This window comes from Boleophthalmus pectinirostris, unplaced genomic scaffold (genome assembly GCF_026225935.1).
Source record: "Boleophthalmus pectinirostris isolate CB_2022bp ecotype Guang Dong unplaced genomic scaffold, ASM2622593v1 HiC_scaffold_20, whole genome shotgun sequence".
In the NCBI taxonomy this organism is placed as follows: domain Eukaryota; kingdom Metazoa; phylum Chordata; class Actinopteri; order Gobiiformes; family Gobiidae; genus Boleophthalmus; species Boleophthalmus pectinirostris.
The window spans coordinates 16081357-16102444 of NW_026571153.1; the positions used below are offsets into that span (position 1 = coordinate 16081357).

General features: G+C 41.3%; 1 protein-coding gene across 2 annotated transcripts; it reads left to right on the top strand.

The window, feature by feature from the left end:
- Positions 1–1997: 1997 nt before the first annotated feature.
- rpl34 (ribosomal protein L34) lies at positions 1998–19762 on the top strand. Of its 2 annotated transcripts, none has more exons than XM_020923851.2 (5): positions 1998–2021; positions 17690–17761; positions 17855–17954; positions 19463–19566; positions 19638–19762. In XM_020923851.2, the coding sequence occupies exons 2-5, from the start codon at positions 17697–17699 to the stop codon at positions 19720–19722; spliced, it is 354 nt and encodes a 117-aa protein (XP_020779510.1). In that variant the 5' UTR covers positions 1998–2021; positions 17690–17696; the 3' UTR covers positions 19723–19762. The 2 variants fall into 2 exon arrangements, with proteins under 2 accessions (XP_020779510.1, XP_020779511.1); XM_020923852.2 differs by lacking the exon at positions 1998–2021 and adding an exon at positions 17186–17267.
- The last annotated feature ends 1326 nt before the right edge of the window (positions 19763–21088 follow it).

The following is a 21088-nucleotide window of genomic DNA, read 5'->3' on the forward strand; positions in this document are numbered from 1 at the left end:
TCGCGTGTAAAGGAGGAAGAGGCAGCCAGCAACAAAAAAGGGTGAAGGAAAAAAAGGTGAAAAATTGTTCATGCTGTGATGTCATACAAACGGCGAAAGCGGAGCCATAATCCTATTTTAATCGCTGTGGATTTATTAAACAGGAGCAGCAGGTTTAAATCTCAGCAGATTACACATAAGGCCCAAGGAGAAGTGGACAGGGGGTCGAAAGGGACTTATGTAATCATGTCACCTAAGGTGATGTGGGCCATCTTTAACTGGTCTGGGCACTGGACTGGCAGGGACAGACTGTACTATAACCTCTGCTCTATTGTGAGATGGATTTCATTTCATAGCAGCCTTATGGCTACACAATATATTCCATTCAATGATAGTATTAGAGCTCCCAGGCGAGTTCTTCTGACCATCTGCTTAATATACAGCACCCTACATGTGCTATGTGAGCAACATGCTACTGGACTGTTGTACAGTTGGAAGGTCTACATATACAACTGTGAGGACAAATTGCTCATACACTGAAGATGCATAACTTTGTATCCATTTGAATCCAAAGTAAAAACCTCTATGAAGAGATCAATAAATGTCTGACAAGAAGTAGAAGAGGAACTGCAGAGGTTACCAATTATTGATGTCTGTGAAACTAAAGCTAATGTCCCCATTGCAGGATCTGAAGAAGGACCTTGACTCACAATAGGTTAACCTGGACGAGACACATCTGGAGTTAATCAAAGCCATCCTTTACCAGAGCATGCTCCAGTCTGTAAAGGTCACCATCTAACACAAGTCAGGGGCTCTGAGGAGCAGCACAAAGCTGTATGAAACTAAATCATTAAAACTAAATAAACTCATTTTAACATTCTCAAATGAAAATGCAATACATGACAATATATTGCTATATATATTAGCAATGGTAATGGTAAAACAACAAACCATACATTCACTCGCTCAGTTACGTTTCCACAACAAACATACATAGCACCATAATACACTGTACTCAGCCTTGTGTTGCTACTGAACTTTGCCTTTCGCCAAATGCTGGTCTAAAAGGATGCCAAGCTCACCATCTGTTGGCTGAGCCTGGCAAATGTCTGCTCGTGACACAGTGCCTCTTTGAAAAGGAGCCATTTTGTGCTGTTTCTCACAACATTTAGCACTTGGATGTTTTTTTTTTAGTTCATGCGCTTGGCTATTTGTTCACTATAGTCAACCAAATTAGATACTGATAACTGGTTTAAAAAGGGATAATATATGAAATGCAAAGTCAGTCATGTTTAACCTTTCTTATATCTTATGAACCCTTATTACGTCAATTACTCCAAGTTCTCCAAGCCCCGGATCTTTACAGCCAGTTCCTTTTGTTGTAAATTGGACAGGTTTGGGGTGTGTAAAATGTGAGTCAAATGGTGCTATTTGTTTTACAGATCTGTGCTATTAGAACGTACATATCACACTGTGAAATATTCCAAGTAATGTATGAGACGTCCAGGTAATGGGCAGTCCATCAGAAAGTGCTTCCTCAAACACGTTCCTCAAACACCTTCCTTAAACACAATAAAAGATGGGATGGAGTGAATTCAAAAGTGAAAAAAGTGAAAACAAAATGATGCACTTATCTGGTGGGATGTGATGGGGAGCTGAACTGCTGTCTTATCACTTCCATCAAAACAAAAAAAAGTTACACAACAATAACAAAATCATATACTGAAATTTAAAAAGGATCACACAATAAAGAAAAAAAAAACTTCAACATACTTCACTGACACAAGCAGGCAACACTAACGTTAGAATGCTGCCATCTAGAGGAAATCTACGAATACAGCTCATTCAGTGAAACGTGATACTGGCTTTATTTGAGAACGCATTGTTAACATTTTTTTCCAACCAGTCATTTCATTGATTGACTGGACTATCAGGTGAAACTGGTTCAGTCTGGTGGTTATCCGATGTCTAGCCACCAGTCCAGGACTGATTCCTGTTTCTCCGGAGGTTTCCACTTGGAGTTTTCAGGACGTAGGACCTGGGTGAGTGGACACCACAGTAGGGATTTTTTTAAGTGGGGGTACACGATTCATGACTGAACCAGGAGGACTAAACCAGGATTAAACCAGGTCTAAACCAGGACTAACCTAGGTCTAAACAGGATTAAACCAGGTCTAAACCAGGACTGAACCAGGACTGAACCAGGAGGACTAAACCAGGATTAAACCAGGTCTAAACCACGTCTAAACCAGGACTAAACCAGGACTAAACCAGGTCTAAACCAGGACTGAACCAGGACTAAACCAGATTGTCAGGGAATTATACCCTAAGACATCAAATTACATTAAATAAAGACACACCAAAACGAGACGGTAATTTACTTGCGCAAGGAGAGAAAGCTGTCAGTAACACTGTCTGACCCTACTCTCTGACATCTACTCCCCAACAACAGCTTTTATTGAAGTCATTTCACAGATAACAAGGCAAGGCAAGTTTATTTGTATAGCACAATTCGTACACAAAGTAATTCAAAGTGCTTTACAGAATAAGAAACACATTAAAATCATAATTAAAAAAAACATAAATAATCATGAAGATTAAAATTAAAAAAGAGAGACATAAATTGGAGAGAAGAGTGCGGAATGAAAACCTTTCAGTTATTTGCACAGTTAAACAGAAATGTTTTGAGTCTGGATTTAAAGAGCGTCACAGAAGAGTCTGTCTCACATGTTCAGGAAGACTGTTCCAGGTTTTAGCTGCATGAACCTGAAACGCTGACTCCCCTTGTTTAGTCGTGACTCTGGGCACCAGCAGGAGGCCGGTCCCTGAGGTCCTCAGAGTGTGAGATGGTTCATATGACACTAACATGTCACAGATGTACTTTGGTGCTCGGCCATGGAGAGACTTGTACACAAGCAGAGCTGCTTTAAAGTCTATTCTCTGAGGCACAGGAAGCCAGTGCAGAGACCTGAGCACAGGACTTATGTGCTCGTACTTCCTAGTTCGAGTAAGGACCCGAGCTGCAGCGTTCTGGATGTTCTGCAGCGTCTCACAGCTCGTTTTGGAGAGACCAGTGAGCAGACCATTACAGTAGTCTAATCTACTGGAGACAAACGCATGGATAAGTTTCTCCAAGTCTGCTTTAGACAGTAAACCTTTGATTTTTGCTATGTTTTTTAGATGGTAAAAGGCTGCAGATGTTATTGATTTGATGTGGCTGTTAAAGTTCAAGTCTGAGTCCATTATTACCCCTAGATTTCTTGCCTGATTTGAAGGTTTTAGAGAGAGAGACTGGAGGTGACTGCTGACACTGTCCCTTTGTTTTTGTGGACCAAACACTATGACTTCAGTCTTGTCAGAGTTTAGCTGGAGAAAGTTGTTTTGCATCCACACACTGATCTGTTGGATGCAATGACCAAGTGAGTCCACTGGTCCATAGTCTCCTGCTGCCAGAGAGACGTAGATCTGAGTGTCGTCTGCATAATTGTGGTAGGACACGTTTTTGCTGCTTATTAACTGGCCTAATGGCAGCATGTAGAGATTGAACAACAGGGGGCCCAGGATTGACCCCTGAGGCACCCCACAGGTCAGGGCCATGTGATCTGAGACACAGTTTCCAATTTCAACAAAATACTTCCTGTCTTCTAGATAGGACTTGAACCAGTTTAGTACAGTACCAGAGATGTCCACCCAGTCCTCTAGTCTCTGTAAGAGGATCCCATGATCGACAGTGTCAAAAGCAGCACTCAGATCTAACAGGATCAAGACTGAGACTTTGCCTGCATCAGTGTTCAGGTGGATGTCATTTGTCACCTTGATAAGAGCAGTCTCAGTGCTGTGGTGGGCTCTAAAACCTGACTGAAAAACATCAAAGGAGTTGTTCATTTGGAGAAAGTTCGTAAGCTGTTGGTAAACAGCTTTTTCAAGGACTTTGCCAAAAAACGGCAGATTTGAGATGGGTCGGAAATTGTTCAGTACTGTGGCATCAAGACTGCTCTTCTTTAGGAGAGGCTTAATGACCGCAGTTTTCAATGCGTTTGGGAATGTTCCAGATTGAAAGTGACATGTTAACTATGTGAGTGAGTGGTGAAAGTAAACTGTTGAGGACAGACTTTAGAAATCTAGTGGGTAACATGTCCAGGCAGCAAGTAGATGAACTCAGACTGGTAACGATCTCTAAAACAGTTTTGTCAGTTACAGGTGCAAAGTGATTCAGCTCTAAGTGTCTCTGTGGCTGCATGCTTGTTATTTGTGTTGTGGAATTGATGGCATTTTTGATGCCCTGAACTTTGTCATTAAAGAAAACTGCAAACTCATTACATTTAGATGTGGAAATTAGTTCTAGTGGCAGTGGAGCTGGAGGGTTTGTTAATCTGTTCACTGTTGCAAACAGGACACGAGAGTTGTTACTGCAATTACCAATAATGTCCGAAAAATACTTCTCTCTTGTTTTACTCAAAGTGTAGTTGTACATATGCATTGTTCCTCTGTAAATCTCATAATGAACCTGGAGGTTTGACTTGCACCATTTCCGCTCAGCCTTCCGGCACTCCCTTTTCTGTGCTCTGACTGAGTCATCATTCCTCCACGGAACTTTTTGCCTATCTTTAACCATTTTAACCTTTATCGGGGCGATGGCATCCAGAACAGTCAAAACACTCAAAGTCACAGAGTTCAACACATCATCAACATTAGAACATGAGGCAATTTCAAAAATGTATCATTTCCATGAACAGTGCACCTGTGTTGTCATTTATGTGTCTCCTTCGAACAACTGTAGGAGCAGCCGGTGGTTTGGGAATAACAGACAGGTCAAAGAAGACACAGAAATGATCAGACAGAGCAACATCAACCACATTGACATTTGAAATATTTACACCCTTTGTAATGAGCAGGTCCAGAGTGTGCCCTCTGTTGTGAGTGGGCTCACTGACATGCTGAGTCAGTCCAAAAGTTTCAAGGACAACACTAAGCTCTTTGGCATTTTTGTCACACACATTATCCACATGTACATTAAAATCACCTGTAATGAATAAACCATCAAAGTCTGTGCAAACAACTGAAAGCATCTCAGTAAAATCATCAATAAAACTTTGACAGTGCTGAGGAGGTTTGTATATGACTATGTAGAGTATGGACGGTGATTGTTTTAGCTCCATTTTGAAGGAAACATACTCAAATGATGAAAACACCCCAAATGACAACCTGTGTGTAACCAAATAATCTCTAAAAAATGCACACACTCCTCCACCTTTTTTATTTGCTCGTGTTTATGCCAGACACCGGTCCTTTTGCCTGTGGTCACCCGACAGTCTATGCAGGGGTACCTCCGGGCCCAGCCAAACACTCAGTCCTGGTTTAGTTCTGGTTTAGACCTGGTTTAGTCCTGTTTTAGTCCTGTTTCAGTCCTGGTTCTGTCCTGGTCCCTCATGTTGCAGGTCACTATAGGACAGTACTGCAGACATGATGAGCCTGTGCAGGTTGTTTTCACCATTGCCAAGAGCTCCAGTTTAACATTTAAGTAGCTTTTATATATATATATATATATATATATATATAATATATATATATATATATATATATATATTATTTATTTTTTTTTTTCTTTATATCTCACTTCGGGAGAAGTGGGTAGACGACATACCCCCACATACCACTCTCACTACACCCCTGATTGCGGCTACAGGAGTTATCTATCTGTGATGCAAAGACTATACTTTATTTCTGTATAATAAGATGCTTTTATAACCATAAAATAATTATTGAGAAGTCGATTGTTTCAGTCGGAGCACTACTGAAGGCCTAGGTTTGGAAGGAAAATCTGTAGGAAACATTGTCTCCTTGTTGTGTACTCTCTCATGCACGTGTCACAGTTTTCAATGAGTTTTGTCAGTTCTTTGCTAAGACCTGGCCACCAAACAGATTGTTTAGCTTGTTCTCTGCACTTTGTTATGCCGAATCCGGACTGACCCCTGTTGCCTCAATAACTTGACCCAGGAACTTGATTTTTGTCTTTGAAAATTCACACTTGTTATTCAGCATCACACTTGTGTCCCACAGATGTGTAAGAGCTCTTCTTGGCCGTTCATCATGTTCTTTTTGATCAACTCTCCAAATAAGAACATCGTCCATTTGACACACATGTCCCTCCAAGCTCTCCAGAATCTGTTGCATGCATTTCTGAAAGTGTTCTGGTGCTGAAGAGAGTTCAAAGCACAGACAATTATAGCAGTAGCGACCAAAGGGAGTGATAAACGTTGTGAGCAGAGAAGATTCTTTAGAAAGAGGTATCTCCCAGAAACCTGCACTGGCATCTAACTCTGACAGTACCTTGACGCTTGAAAGCTGTCCTAGTGTGTTTTCAACTGAAGGTAGTTGACGTCTCTCTCTTAACACTTAACACTCTTCAGCTGAGTAAGGTGTGGGTTTTTTCGGAAGGTTCAGTGCGTGTCCTAGAAAGAAGCACAAAAGATGGAAGGATCCGAGAAACAGGCCACTTTATTTCAGCATTTTCCATTCAGAGAGATTCAGTGTTGATTATCAAGTACAACTGCCACTCCGGAACGACGCCTCTGCCCAACTCACAATGAGGGGTAGCTTTATACCACACATCTGACAAAACATTAACTTGTTGATTTAGCATATACAGCAAGGAAATGAACAATAATGCTGACCCGGTACACTTTATCATGGGTGAGCACAGGCCACGGGGCCCACATACATCAGTTTTCTGCTTCGTGGCATCTCAAAGTACAGAAAAACATGTCTTTTATAGAACTATAGATAGTCATATGCATTTTTCACCCTGTTGTCATTCCAAGGTACAAAATACTGGGTGAATCAGCGTGATCAACACAGAATATTTCCCACAAAGGTCCGAACAGATTGTCACTCTTTCACTCTTTTGGGAACTGTAAGGTCCAAACATTTGTGAAGCCATAGTTGACGCTTTGCACACCTTGTTCCACCTTTTAAATGCCTCAAAAATGAAAGAATCCATGAACAGCGATCCAAGTGCAATTTAAAAACTCTTTACTGCGGATTCACTTTATAGGACATACAGATACAAACAAAAAGGGGAACTTTAACGTGTAGGTGACAGGAGGTCAAAAAACTGTTTGGCTCCACTCCACCCTCTCCTGTTGCACCTGCACACATCTTAAATAGGGAGCCGTAGACCACAAAATAATACAAAAATTAAACATTACTTAAATAAACTTATGATTAACATTAGCAATAATTAGTTAAAGAAAAAATATAAATAGATCAAATTACTTTGTAACAAATAATCAACAAATAATCAAGTTAACCATAAAGAACCACCAAAATACCAAAAATCATGCATTTTAAGTAAACATTAAATCAAACAAAATAAGAATAATTATCTCAATAATGAAAAAAAAAACCCTACAAACTGGGTTTAGGCTCCTACATTACCGGCCCCTAATTGTTAACTAGTTTACTGTAACAATTACCAAACAGATTAATTCATTAAAGGGAGCCTACAGTAGCATAGACAAAACAAGTCTAAACAGTCTATGCATATCACAGCTCATGTTTCTTGAGCTTCTAGTAAAAGACACAGTTTGGTGACTGGGCGACAGAGCTCTGAGGTTTTAGTCCGAACTTTAACTTGGCGGACAAGACCTCTTCTGTCTGGGAAAATCTCTACCACCTTTCCTAGTGGCCATGAGTTTCTGGGTGCTGTATCGTCCACAATCAACACCACGTCACCAATATGAAGATTCCGTCCAGTTGTGGACCACCTCTGGCGTTCTTGAAGTAGGGTGAGGTATTCTTTACACCAGTGTTTCCAGAAGATATTTGCCAGATACTGTACTTGTTTCCATCTTCTTCTGACATACTGATCTTCCTTGTTGAAAACACCAGGGGGTAACGATGGTTTAGTTTTAAGCAGAAGAAGATGATTGGGTGTTAAGGCCTCTAAATCATTCAAATCTGAAGAAGCTCTGGTAATGGGTCTGCTGTTGATGATCGCTTCTGCTTCACACAACAGAGTCTGTAGGCCTTCTTCCTCCAACGCCTGCTCCTTCATTGTCACGTTCAGTATTTTTCTCACAGAGGGTGTCAGCCTCTGCCAGCTTCCACCATGATGCGAACCTGCCGGGGGGTTGAAATGCCAAGCAATCCCCTTTTGCTGGAGATTCTTTGTGATCCGGCTGCTATTCCACTGCTGCAGGGCCAGCTTCAGCTCTGTATCTGCTGCTCTCAAGTTGGTGCCATTATCAGAGTACATCTCCTTCACTTGTCCTCGTCTTGCCACAAATCTTCTGATTGCGTTAAGACATGAGTCTGTGTCCAAAGAAGATGCAAGCTCAAGGTGGACAGCTCTTACAGCGAGACATGTGAAGATGACTCCGTACCTTTTTACTTGGGCTCTGCCTCTCCGCACCAGGAAGGGACCAAAGTAATCCATGCCAACTCTGGTAAAGGGCGGGTCATCAGGGAGCAGCCTGCATTTAGGCAAGTCAGCCATTAACTGTTTTCCAGCTGTGCCATGTAATCTTCTGCAAGTGACACACTTTGACAGCAGCTTCCGGATAGCTCCATTAGCTCCAGGAATCCAAAACTTCTCTCTCAGTTTTGCCAACATGTGATTTCTGCCCGCATGAGCTGTAGTTTCATGAACACTTCTCAACACCAGAGCGGCAACATGGGACTGTTTAGGCAGAATAACTGGCTGTTTGGATTCAGCTGGCATGGCTGATCGACTCAATCTTCCACCCACTCGCATCACTCCATCCTGAATCACTGGATTGAGCTTGTGTAGCGGGCTACTTCTCTTGACTCTGTGCTGCTCCATCAACATCATTATGTCATCCTTGAAATACTGCATTTGAATGTACTTCACAATCTCTGATTCTGCTCCATCCAAATCAGCACATGTAATGTCCTTTCCTTTAATTCTCTTGAAATCCTCCATCCTGTTTTCATCATTTAATGTCCATAGTTCCTTTCTTCTTGCTCTTAGCTCAATCAACAGCGTTTTCAACTTGAGAAACCAGGCAACAACTCGTTTCAGCTTGGTCCAAGAGGAGAAATGAAGTATCAGTCTGTCTGTTGCGTTGTTTAGCCTTTGTGCTTGGATAACATGTGTTTGAGTCACTCTTTTTACCTCCAAGTCTTCACAAACCAAAACTGTGGGATCTGGATTTGTGGGCCACAGGTCAGGAGTCTGGAGGATGAAATCTGGTCCACACAGCCAGCTTTCACACCGCAGGAAGGCATCGATTGCTAGTCCCCTGGAAACACAATCTGCAGGGTTAGAGGGGGAATTTACATACCTCCACTGGGATGGTTGTGAATGCTGCAGGATGACGGTCACACGATTAGCAACAAATGTCTTGAATCTTGCGGTTTCACTGTTCAGATATTTAATGACGGCAGTACTGTCAGTCCAAAAAACTGAGTCCACAAGCTCCACCTCCAGCTCCTTTCTTAGCAGCTTATCCATCTTCACTGCAACTGTGGCTGCAGTTAGCTCCAGCTGTGGGACAGTAGGAGTTTTCAGTGGTGCAACTCTGGCTCTGGCCATCAGGAGAGTGGAATGTGTGTCACCTTCAGAGTTGTGCAGTACCAGGTAGCTCGCTGTGCCATAAGCGTCTTCACTCGCATCAGCAAAATGGTGAAGATGTGCTGAGACTGATGAGCCAAAGAGTCTGGTTTTAATACATCGATTCACTCCAAATCCATCCAGCTGCTTGAGTCCAGGAAGCCACTTAGTCCAGATCTTAATAATGCTGTCTGGCAGCTCTTCATCCCAGGAGTATTTCAAGCGACAGATCTCCTGGAGAAGTCTCTTGGCTGGCAAGACAACTGGAGCTAGGAGTCCTAGTCGATCAAAATTGGAACTGACCAGGGAAAGTAGTCCTCTTCTGGTGTATGGGCGATCTTTGATGTTGATTTTAAACTTGAATTTGTCAGTTTCTGCACACCATTGTATTCCCAGGGCTCTCTCCAACGGTAAATAGTCTTTGATCCAAATCTTGAAATCCGTGAGCTCGTTCATTGGCTGGAATAGTGTTGAGCAGTTTTCGGCTGTTACTTGACCATTTTGTTAGTCTGAAGCCTCCTTTAGCCAGTAATTTGGTCAGGGCAGCTGCAAGAGAAATGCCACCATCTTCATCTGCAATTGACTTAATGCAGTCGTCCACATAAAAGTTCTTAAAGATAGTTTTAGCAGCTTCTTGGCCGAACTCTTCTCCAAAATCCAAAGCACATTTCTGCATTGCAAATGTGGCTACACTTGGTGACGAAGTAGCTCCAAAAATGTGTACTTTCATCTTGTGTTCCACCAGCTGCTGACTGTAGTCCCCATGAGGCCACCAGAGGAATCTGAGGAGGTCTGTGTCAGAGTCACTCACTCGAACTTGATAAAACATAGCCTCCACATCAGCCATCATGGCAACCGTCTCTTGACGAAATCTTAAAAGTACTCCGATTAATGAACTTGTTAAATCTGGTCCTTGCAGCAGTTCTTGATTCAAAGATGTTCCACCAAAGCTGGCTCCGCAATCAAAAACAACACGCAGCTTTTCTTTCACTAGATGTCTGACTCCATGATGAGGTAAATACCAAATACGTTAACTTTTTGTTTCACTTTCAGCATTTGTAATCTCCTCTGCATAGCCTTCATCTAGGATGCTGTCCATAAACGCCACATACTCCTTGTAGTAGGCCTCATCTCTAGAAAATCTTTTCTTCAAATTCAGTACACGTTGCTCTGCGATGGATCTGTTGTTGGGCATGTGCAGCTCTTTATTCTTAACTGGGAGACAAATACTGTAATGTCCATCTTTCAGCTGTGCAGACTGAGACACCATAGAAATAAACTGATGATCATCCTTTGACATTTCACATTCTTCTGTTAATCCAGCATCAGGAAAATCTTGTTTAAACTGAAGCTCCCACAGCTCCTCCAATCTAGCAACTGAAATCCTGTTTACAGTCACTTTAGTCCATGTATCAGTTTGCTTGGCCTCTCCTCCGCCTCTGAGAGGTCCATTAATTGTCCAGCCTAATAATGTTCTCACAGCATATGGTCCATCAGCCACACTTTTTACCACCTGAAGTGGTTCCATAGCTTGAGGAACATTTGCTCCGATGAGCAATCCAATGTCAGCATGTATAACAGGAAGCTTTACATCTTTGAGATGTGGCCAACTCTTGACGTGGGATATTCTCTTTGCTCACTGGAATCAGCTTTTGTGAGTACACTTCTGATAACTTAATGTAGTTCTCACCATCCAGACTGCTGATCTCCAATCCATTCACAATACTGGTGTTCACAACAGATTCTCGTCCCATTGTCTTCAGCAAAATGCTAGTATTATGTCCATTCATATGCAGTTCATTAATCAAAGACTCTGTGGCAAAGGTAGCAGTGCTTCCTGGATCCAGAAAAGCATAAGTTGTGACTACTTTTGTTCCTTTAACAGCTTTAACACACACTGGCACAATAGACAGAGTGCAGTCTTCCTTACCAGCCCCAGTGTGGCTGCGCGCTTCCATGGTCTGCACCAGAGCACTGGAGACTATTTGCTGCTCGTGGCTTTCATTGTTATATTCTCCCTCTTTAGGTTTAATGTTCATGTGCAGAAGAGTGGGGTGTGGTCCAGAACATTCCTGACAAGATGCCTTTTCTTTACAACTGTTGCTCATATGTCCATGTTTCAAACTGGCAAAACATAAACCTCTGCGGCGTAAAACCTTGATCTTCTCCTTGTGTGACTTTGTTTTGAGCTTTCTACAGTTGGCCAGACTGTGATGCTCTCCTTTACAGTAAGCACAGGGTTTGCTGTTTGCATCAGTGGGGGTATATGATAACTTTTGATTGGGTAAAATGCTTATTTTACTGTCTTTGTCAGAAGAAGAAACAACCGCTGTACTGAAGACTTTTTTTTGGCTTTGGTGGATCTGGGGCACTTGATTTGGATCTCTGGTTAGCTTTATCATAAACACTAATGCTTGTGTGCTTGTGAGATTTCCATCAAGTGGGTGTACCATGTACTTGGCTTGTTTTGAAACAAAGTCCACAAAATCTTTAAACTTGACTCGCTTTTTTGTTTTCTCTTGCAAATCACAAGCAAACTTTCTCTAGGCTTCTTTCAACTTATAAGGAAGCTTGGTTATAAGCAACTTAATGTTGGTAGTGTTGTCCAGATCTTCTAAATACTTGATACTTGACATGGCATTACAATATCCAGCCAAAAACAGTGAAAAAGATTGTAGCGCAGCACCATCTTCTGGTTTAATTATTGGCCAGTTCATTACTTCCTTCATGTAGGCAATCTTATATTCATCCCCAAAAAATTCTTTCAGTAAGGCCTTTGCCTTAACATAACCAGCTGTTGGCTCCATATGAATACAGCTCTTTACCAAATCATGAGGCTGGTCACTGGTGTATTGCAGCAGAAACTGTAGTCTATCACATGCATCACTTGTGCGGCCCTCTATACTGTGTTCAATAGATCTTATAAAGGTCCAGTACTGCAGAGGGTCACCGTTAAAGGTGGAGATTTTTAATTCAGGGAGCAGAGTGGCTTTATGATTTTTCACCAAATAGTCTGTGACACTGGCTTGCTGGTTTAAGGCTTTGCACAAACTGTCAAAAGCTGGTCCCTCGGCTAGCTCCAGATTGAGAGCAGTAGAAGCTCTTGGTGGAATCAATGGCATTTGCATGTTGTGTTTGTGACTGGGTCCAGGTGAGACCTGCTGTGATGATGACTGAAAGGTGGGTGGTTGGTGACTCTGTGTGTTGTTCATTTCATGTCCAGCAGATGGGAGCAGCAGCTTCAGTGGCTGCGCCCCTGGGATATTTATTTCCATTTGTCGATCATCATTCTCCGCAACATCCCCATCTCCATCATCACCACTAAAGTCCAACTGTGCATGTGCAGATTGTGAATTATATTTTTCCAACACTTCCATTTTAGCGTCAGACTCAGCCAGTGCAGTTTGGATTTCGTGCATTTCTTTCTTTGCCTTCATTTCTGACTCAATCCGCCTTTGCTCCATTTCAAACTCCACAGCCTTTAGTTTTTCTTGTGCCTCTCTGTGCTTTCTCTATGCCAGTATCTCTGCCTTCTTCCTTTTCAATAGCCAATTTTTCTTTTAACGCAGCAGCCTTTACCTTTAATGATGCGCGCTCCATCTCTGCCTTTATGCGTAACGAGGAAGCAGAACCGTCGCTTCCACAAGATGATCCAGAGCGCCGGCTGCGTCTACTGCTGTGCCTGCTGCTTGCAGTAGATCGAATATCCACTTGCGTTGCGCGCATTGTAGTGACCTCGCCCATGGGCGTAGGTGCAGGTGCCTCCGCGCCCTGCTCTAATTGTCCAGTCTCTTCCACGTTCTGTTTTAAAACACTTTTCATCCAGTTCTCACATTTCCAAAAATAGTCATTTATGTACTTGTCTTTAGGCTCAAACCATTTCTTTTGATCATCCGTATATTCCTGCTCATCCATAAACTTCTTCAGCCCCGTATTTATGTCACAAAGTTCTTCGTGCAAACGGTGATAATCTACATGCACTTTATTCTTTACAATATCCGCATTAGTGTCACTTTTCATTAATTCATCCAGCTGTTTCATCATACCTGATATTTGAGACACTTTGTGTTTGCGTGCGTTGAGATGCCTAGATCTTTGATCCTCGATAGCCTTCTCGGTCATTTTAATAACTCGCTTTCCGTCACTTTGCTCCAGATTTTCCGACATTTTAATCGTCCTTTGTCCACAATAATAATCCACAATTTAGGAAGGAACGAATAATCCACACAAATGTCCAGTATATCCACAAAAGCGACGAGAATAATTTAATCCATCCGTGCGTAACAGCGCCGCCGCATGTGGGTAGCTCCGGTTAGCAGCGAAACAATGGGCCAAACAATCACCGTTTTCTCCGTTAAATTCACCATATGTTCAGAAAGCTCATACTCCACTCGTACTTATCCATTTATCGAGTATGTCCATTGTCCAACAATCCACGTGGAGCGAGTTTTTTGACTAAATGTAAGGTCCAAACATTTGTGAAGCCATAGTTGACGCTTTGCACACCTTGTTCCACCTTTTAAAATGCCTCAAAAATGAAAGAATCCACGAACAGCGATCCAAGTGCAATTTAAAAACTCTTTACTGCGGATTCACTATATAGGACATACAGATACAAACAAAAAGGGGAACTTTAACGTGTAGGTGACAGGAGGTCAAAAAACTGTTTGGCTCCACTCCACCCTCTCCTGTTGCACCTGCACACATCTTAAATAGGGAGCCGTAGACCACAAAATAATACAAAAATTAAACATTACTTAAATAAACTTATGATCAACATTAGCAATAATTAGTTAAAGAAAAAATATAAATAGATCAAATTACTTTGTAACAAATAATCAACAAATAATCAAGTTAACCATAAAGAACCACCAAAATACCAAAAATCATGCATTTTAAGTAAACATTAAATCAAACAAAATAAGAATAATTATCTCAATAATGAAAAAAAAAACTACAAACTGCGTTTAGGCTCCTACAGGAACTATCACCATAGGTGCACACTATTCCTTAGGTTGTACCACCTTTGAAATGATGCCTTGTCTTTCCATGTGGGTCAGTTTCTCTTTTACCTTTGACAGTAGAGTGAGAGAGATGCACCTGGGTGTTGAAATGGAGAATGTTTGTGCTCCAGGTTTTAGAACAATACTGTATTCTTCATTCATTGAGCCTAGACCATAAAAGAGCTCTGGAAACTCTTTTTTAATAGTCTCTTTAGAGTCCAAAGTAGCTGTATCAAGCCTAGCTACCAGCTGTAGAGTTGTGGCTGCTTGCTGTATGTTTAGTCCTTCAACCACGTAAATGTTCTCTATTATGGGTTTGTCTTTTCTCTTGAGTGTAGCAGTAAACTCACATTTGACTTTTAGTGGCGATCTGCTGGGCCCCATCAGCACTTTTCTGGTTTGCTCCAGTTCACTGAACTGTTCTCTTTCATACATGTGTATTGCGACTAAAGTCACATCAGCACCAGTGTCAATTTTGAACACTGCAGTTCTTTTATCCATCTTTACTGTTTGTAAAGTCACTGAATAATGAGCCCCAAAACACGATCTCATCAGATGATGAATCCTCTGTTACTAAAGCCACATTTACCTCATGCATTTTCTAGGATTTGCACACCCTAGCAAAATGTCCTTTCTTTTTGCACACTGTCGAGTTGAGCATTAACAACCTCCTTTGACGTTAGTTTTTAACATCTATGTTGTTTCTTTACCAATTCACTTTGTTTTACTTTGGTTACTGCTTTACTGAGTGTCAGTTCTGGATCCATTTGCAACTGTTGTGATAAATGCGTGTCTCTGTGTCGACCAGAAGCCTGTCTCTGACCATCTCGTCATGTGCTCAGCTAAACAATGCAGCGCGGTGATAAAGCTGTCAGCCGATGCGCCCATCTGCCGCTGATTAAACTTAGCTCTTTCAAAATTATATTTCTGTGAAATAAATATAAGTGAGCCTCAAACTTTTGTTAGATTGTCTTGTACTCTCTTGCTTGTTCTGAACTGAGATGTAGGGAGACTAAAGTATCCTCAGCTTCGTCTCCCATACTGTAAATCAGTGCGTTTATTTGATTTTCATTGTGTCTCTACACCTGATATGATCCGGAATCTTTCAAAGTGTTTTATCCACTTGGCCCAATCTTCTGCCTTGAATGAAAACTTTTCCAGCGGTTTTACTTGATACTGTGCCATCTTGAGAGGTTATTACGGTGCAGTGACTCGCCAATTACCGTTAGCTCCCACCAATCGTTGAGTTGCAAGCTTATTGCAAGTTATTTTTAATTTTGTTTTTCATTTTCAGATGTTCTCTGTTGGCAACTCATGCTTGTCTTTTCGACACATGCACAATAAATAAATAAATAAATAAATAAATAAATAAATAAATCACTCGTTGCTTCAGTTCAGGGGAACTCAATTTGCCTCTCTAACCATAAAATAAATAAAATTTGGTGTATTAATAGAAGATTAAAGAAGGGAATTTGGTATTAATAATTTATTGATTTTAGGTAAATATTTTTATACACAAATGTCCTTTTTTAACATAAAACCAAATATAATACACTTTAAGAATGGCCTGAAACTTTTTGTTAACTCAAACTGAAAGAAAAGAAGCCGGGTTTCTTGTGGATCTATTAAAATAACTGCATAGAGTATTGCTGCTTGTATACAAGCATACTGTATACTGGGACGCGGACAACAGGTGGATGCTGCTTCTTTCCACTCAGGTCCCGATAACGGCTGATGAGTCAGTGGCGCGTCCGCGCAGCGAATCCGAACCGGTTTAGCCGCGGATCCGCGCATTGATAGTAAAAATCAATGTGTCAGAAACAAAGTGTTGTGTTAAAAGTACGTTCACAGTGCGGAGATTATTTAACCGCAGATTCTCTCTGTAACAGCAGGCCATCCAAGGGTTAGGGTTAGCAACAGTCAGAAAGCGAATACGGAACAAATACGCAGCGGATCCGCAAAGCGGACGGACTGTGGGGCGGGTTTGGCGGACCGAAAGCGGATCCGCTGCGGGTTCTGATGCTCGTAGGGGAACTGCCTCCAGTTGACGTAGTGGTCACTCACTGGTACTACAGCGGAGAAAATCCCCTGGGTTGAGAGAGGATTTTTTTCATAGAGCCCAGTGCAATCACAAACTGCTCGTGTTCGGCTGACGTGGCACCTACAACTTTCAAAAATGTCGGATTTGTTGGCAATTTTTACTTATTTTTAGATCATACATTTTTTCTCAGCTCAAAACCCTTCAGTTGTCTTAAAAAACGCTTTATAATCGTTAGTTTCGGCTCTGCTCTAGCTCCTCTCGCAAATTCATAGCTTTCTAAAATATTACTGTGGTTTGTATCGGTCGCGAATGATCCAGCTCTTAGAGTCGGCTCTTTGAAGTGAACGACGGGAGCCGGCTCCTCGTTGGGGGGACATTAGTACATTAATTATTAATTTTACTGACAGTTCTGCATTACTTTTGGTGATAAATGAATTCGGGAAGCAGAAAATCTGAGGAGCCATTTGGGAGCCGACAGAACCTGCTCTTTATAGTTAGCAGAACCAAAAGAACCGGCTCTTTATAGTTAGCAGAGCCAAAAGAACCGGCTCTGCAAAATTTCCGATCACTGTTGTAGTAGCGGACAGAGTCCGGCAGGGAGCAGACTCAAATTCAATCTTTACGCGTTTGTCGACCCACGTTCTTCCTTTTCCGGTGACGGCGAGCGCAGGTATGGTGGCGCTTGGTTTTCTTCTGGTAGAATACCGTTTAAAATCCAACGTAATCTTCCAACTAAAGATCAAACTGGGTCATTATAATTATCCGACGCAGATATTAAATCCACACATATCTATTCCCCGAACAATTGAGGACCTATGTTAAACCGATGAAGTGATATTTTGGTTTGTTGCGGTGCTTGTAAATGGCCGCACAAACAGAGCCGGCATGTTCAGCTTACACCATACTGAGGGAATATGATATAATAACACGCATATATAAGGTCACGTAGACACGCTTACAGCTGTGAATTTATTTTGTTGTTTTCTGTGTGTTTGCTTTCTAAAGCCTATGTCGGTGTTTCGCTATAACATATTAGCTTTAGCATCTTAGCATCCTCAGCCATATCACAGAAACTATGTTTTTCTTTTGCAGCTTCAACATGGTGCAACGCCTGACCTATCGTCGTAGGTTGTCCTACAACACAGCATCTAACAAAACCAGACTGTAAGAATGTGTGCTAATACCGAGTACAACAAAGACTCGTATTTTGGTACGTTGCGTGTCAAAGCACTGAACCTTTACTCGCCTGTGTTTCAGGTCTCGCACCCCTGGTAATCGTATTGTGTACCTGTACACTAAGAAGGTCGGCAAAGCCCCCAAATCAGCATGTGGCATCTGCCCAGGAAGACTGCGTGGAGTAAGTGCGCGCTTCTTTTGATTCGTGCTGTTGGGTTGTCTATGGAGATGGCCCCCATCAAACGCACACTTTCACAGACTATTGACAATCGTTTGTGCTCCGTGTGTGCTGCTTTATTTATTGAGATGTTAACTATTTTTTGTAGGTCAAATTAGGGTCAACCAGCCTCCCAGGAAGCTTAAAAATTCTCTAAAACGGCCCAAAATGGTGTCAGTCATTTGTGCTGAAAAGTTTTGTTTTATTTGCGGTCAATGGCGCCATCCAGTCCCTCAAAATGTTATATAGCGCTCAAAACAGGCAAATAATTATATGAAACATTTGTATTTAGTTTTTGCATTTTAAAGCATTTTTTAAGCTTCCTGGGAGGCTGGTTGACCCTAATCGAACCTATAAAAGAATCGTTAATATAAAAAAAAATAAAGCAGCACATATTCAACTTTTTGCAGCACAAACAACTGACATATAGTTTTTGTAGGTTTGTGTCTGATGGGGGGCGCCAACTTGATGCAGGCTGACATCTGTCTGCATGTCGTTGCACTGTGTATTCATGTTCACTTTTCATAGACTGCTCATTATAGTGTCAAGACAACTCCACAAAGTCTAAATTTTTTTGACAACTTTCAGAATACACAGCATTAACTTCTTGGGTTCTTTTTAAAGACAGTACAGTAGGAGGTGTATTTTCGTTGACATGTTTTGGCCTGCTAGCTGCGAGCCATCTTCAGAACTGTCACCTGTATTGGTGGTGGTGTCGTATATCAGCTGTTGTTGCTGTGGGCGTGGTCAGACCTGATGGACCTGGCAGGTCACACAGACTGACCACGCTTCCCGTCGCCTGGTGTTCTCTGGCGAAGGGTGTCCAAGGTGTGTAAAAGAAGGAACGCACGGTTAGCACGGTTAATGCTCTCCGTGAATCATTACCTGGTTTCAGTGGCCTCCCTCTTCCAGTATTTGAAATTGAAATGAGGAAACGATTAGCATTAACCATAATGACGGAGCGTTTTGAATATGGCTAGCAGACAAAACATGTCAACAAGGTAAATGCACTTTAGTGTATTGTCTTTTAAAAATAACCTAAGAAGTTAAAGTACATAAGACAGAATGAACATCTTTGGATTAGTCTGCAGAACAGTCTATGATGTATTACTTTTGTACTTATGTTGGTTAACTTTTTATTGGCAAAGATGAATGTGGTGTGTGCATGAGGATGGTGGAAGTCAGAGGGGGTTCAGAACCTTGCTTCTACTAGTCTGCACCAGGGCAGCTGAGGCTACTATAGAATCATACCACCACTGAGTGTGGAGTGACTGGATTATTTAAGATCTTTGGGTGTCTTGAAGGGCAATAAATTAAATGCAGTTTTAAATGGCTATGGTTATCTACCTTGTAAAGTTGCAAACTGGAATTGTTCTTAATTTGGGAAGAAAAAGATCTTATTTGGTCTGTCAGTTTGTCTTGTTAAGTTAATGATTTTGGTGTATAACTCTAATTGTGCTTTTTGTTTGCAGATCCGTGCAGTTAGACCACAGGTTCTCATGAGGCTCTCAAAGACCAAGAAGCACGTCAGCAGAGCTTACGGAGGGTCAATGTGTGCCAAGTGTGTGCGAGACAGGTAATGTTTTGCACTTAGTGATATTTTTGAGCAATGGTCTGAAGCGAAAATTGACAACTTTTTCTTTGCAGGATCAAGCGTGCTTTTCTGATTGAGGAGCAGAAAATTGTCGTCAAGGTGCTCAAGGCACAGGCACAGAGCCAGAAAACTAAGTAAAGTGTGTTTGTACAATGAAAATAAAATACAATAAAAATTATCCTGGGTTATTGAGTCTATAAAACACAAATCTGTTCTAGTTTTAATTTTATGAAGTGTCTTTTGGCAATGTTTAAGAATTCCATTGACGGTAAGGTGTGTGGGGTCTCGTCCAAAAGAGACAGAGGACGGCAGTAGCTCATTTGATGGTGTCTAGTGACCCAAAATATTTGTTCAATCCCTGATCTGGTCAGTGCCTACAGTTGTCTTTGGGCAAGAAAACCGACCTCACCAGCATACACTGACTGAACAGTTGAGGGTTTTATTCATGTAGAGTGTGGAGAAGCTTAACGGATATGTTTATTTGTGATTAAGACCAACTACACATTAGTATCTCAGACTGAGGTAATTGGGCAGCTTCTTGGTCATATGGAGGTCCTTGCTAGTTTTATTTGAACAGGTTCACTTATGGTTTGGTACATAAAATCTTTCACAGATTTAGCACTTTTTTTGTTTGTGCTTTTGGAAAATTTTAACAAACAAAAGAACAGTTTGTGGGTTCTACAAAAAAAAAGGAAAAATACCTCATACATTCAAGTGAGCGTTGTAAATAGACCATTTGGACCATCACTTTTTAAATTTAGCAGCTTTCAGTCTCAAGTAATATGTTTTTTTCCATCCCATATATTTCCTCCATTATATCTGTCCATTGCTGTAATTTTAAAGGGTCATCCTTCAGCAACTTGTTATTGCTTTCTTACTAGCCAAGAGCATCACTTAAAACAAATAGAAGAATGTGGTTTTCATGCAACAAGCCCAACTACATAACACGTGGGTCATTGGGTATTGTATAACCAAATACCTCTTCCATTACAATTGCTAAACTTTCCCAATAGGATTTAATTTTAATACATTTTCAAAACACGAGAATGACTGGCACTCCATTCACCACACCGTCTCCAACACGGTGGAGGGGTTTTCAACTGCTTACTTTTGATGTGTGGAGTAATAAAATACCTCACCAGGTTTTTCCAACCAAATTCTCTCCATTGTCTTGAGCAGGTGGAAGTGTCCTGTAAAAGACATATAGAGTGCCAATCATCCTCTGACAATTCAAGGTGCAATTCTGTTTCCCACTTTTGTTTAATATACATTGTGTTATTCTCATTAGCATTTTGTGAACATTTATACAACTTAGACACAAATTTGGAAGGTAGCTGTAATTTCTATTCATTCACTGCCCAGGTATAGGACTGTTTTAATAATGAATCAGGTATTTATAGCGTTTTTTTGGGCACTCAAACATTTTCGATTTGTTGTAGGTGGAAGACTCTGTAGACTTAAAAGTTACTGTCTGTTAAATGTTATGTCTACGAAACTTATTTTA

Coding starts and splice junctions, on each gene's coding strand:
- rpl34 (XM_020923851.2), top strand. CDS start 17,697: ATGGTGCAACGCCTGACCTATCGTCGTAGGTTGTCCTACAACACAGCA. Junction 17,762..17,854: donor GCATCTAACAAAACCAGACT/GTAAGAATGTGT, acceptor CCTGTGTTTCAG/GTCTCGCACCCCTGGTAATC. Junction 17,955..19,462: donor GCCCAGGAAGACTGCGTGGA/GTAAGTGCGCGC, acceptor TTTTGTTTGCAG/ATCCGTGCAGTTAGACCACA.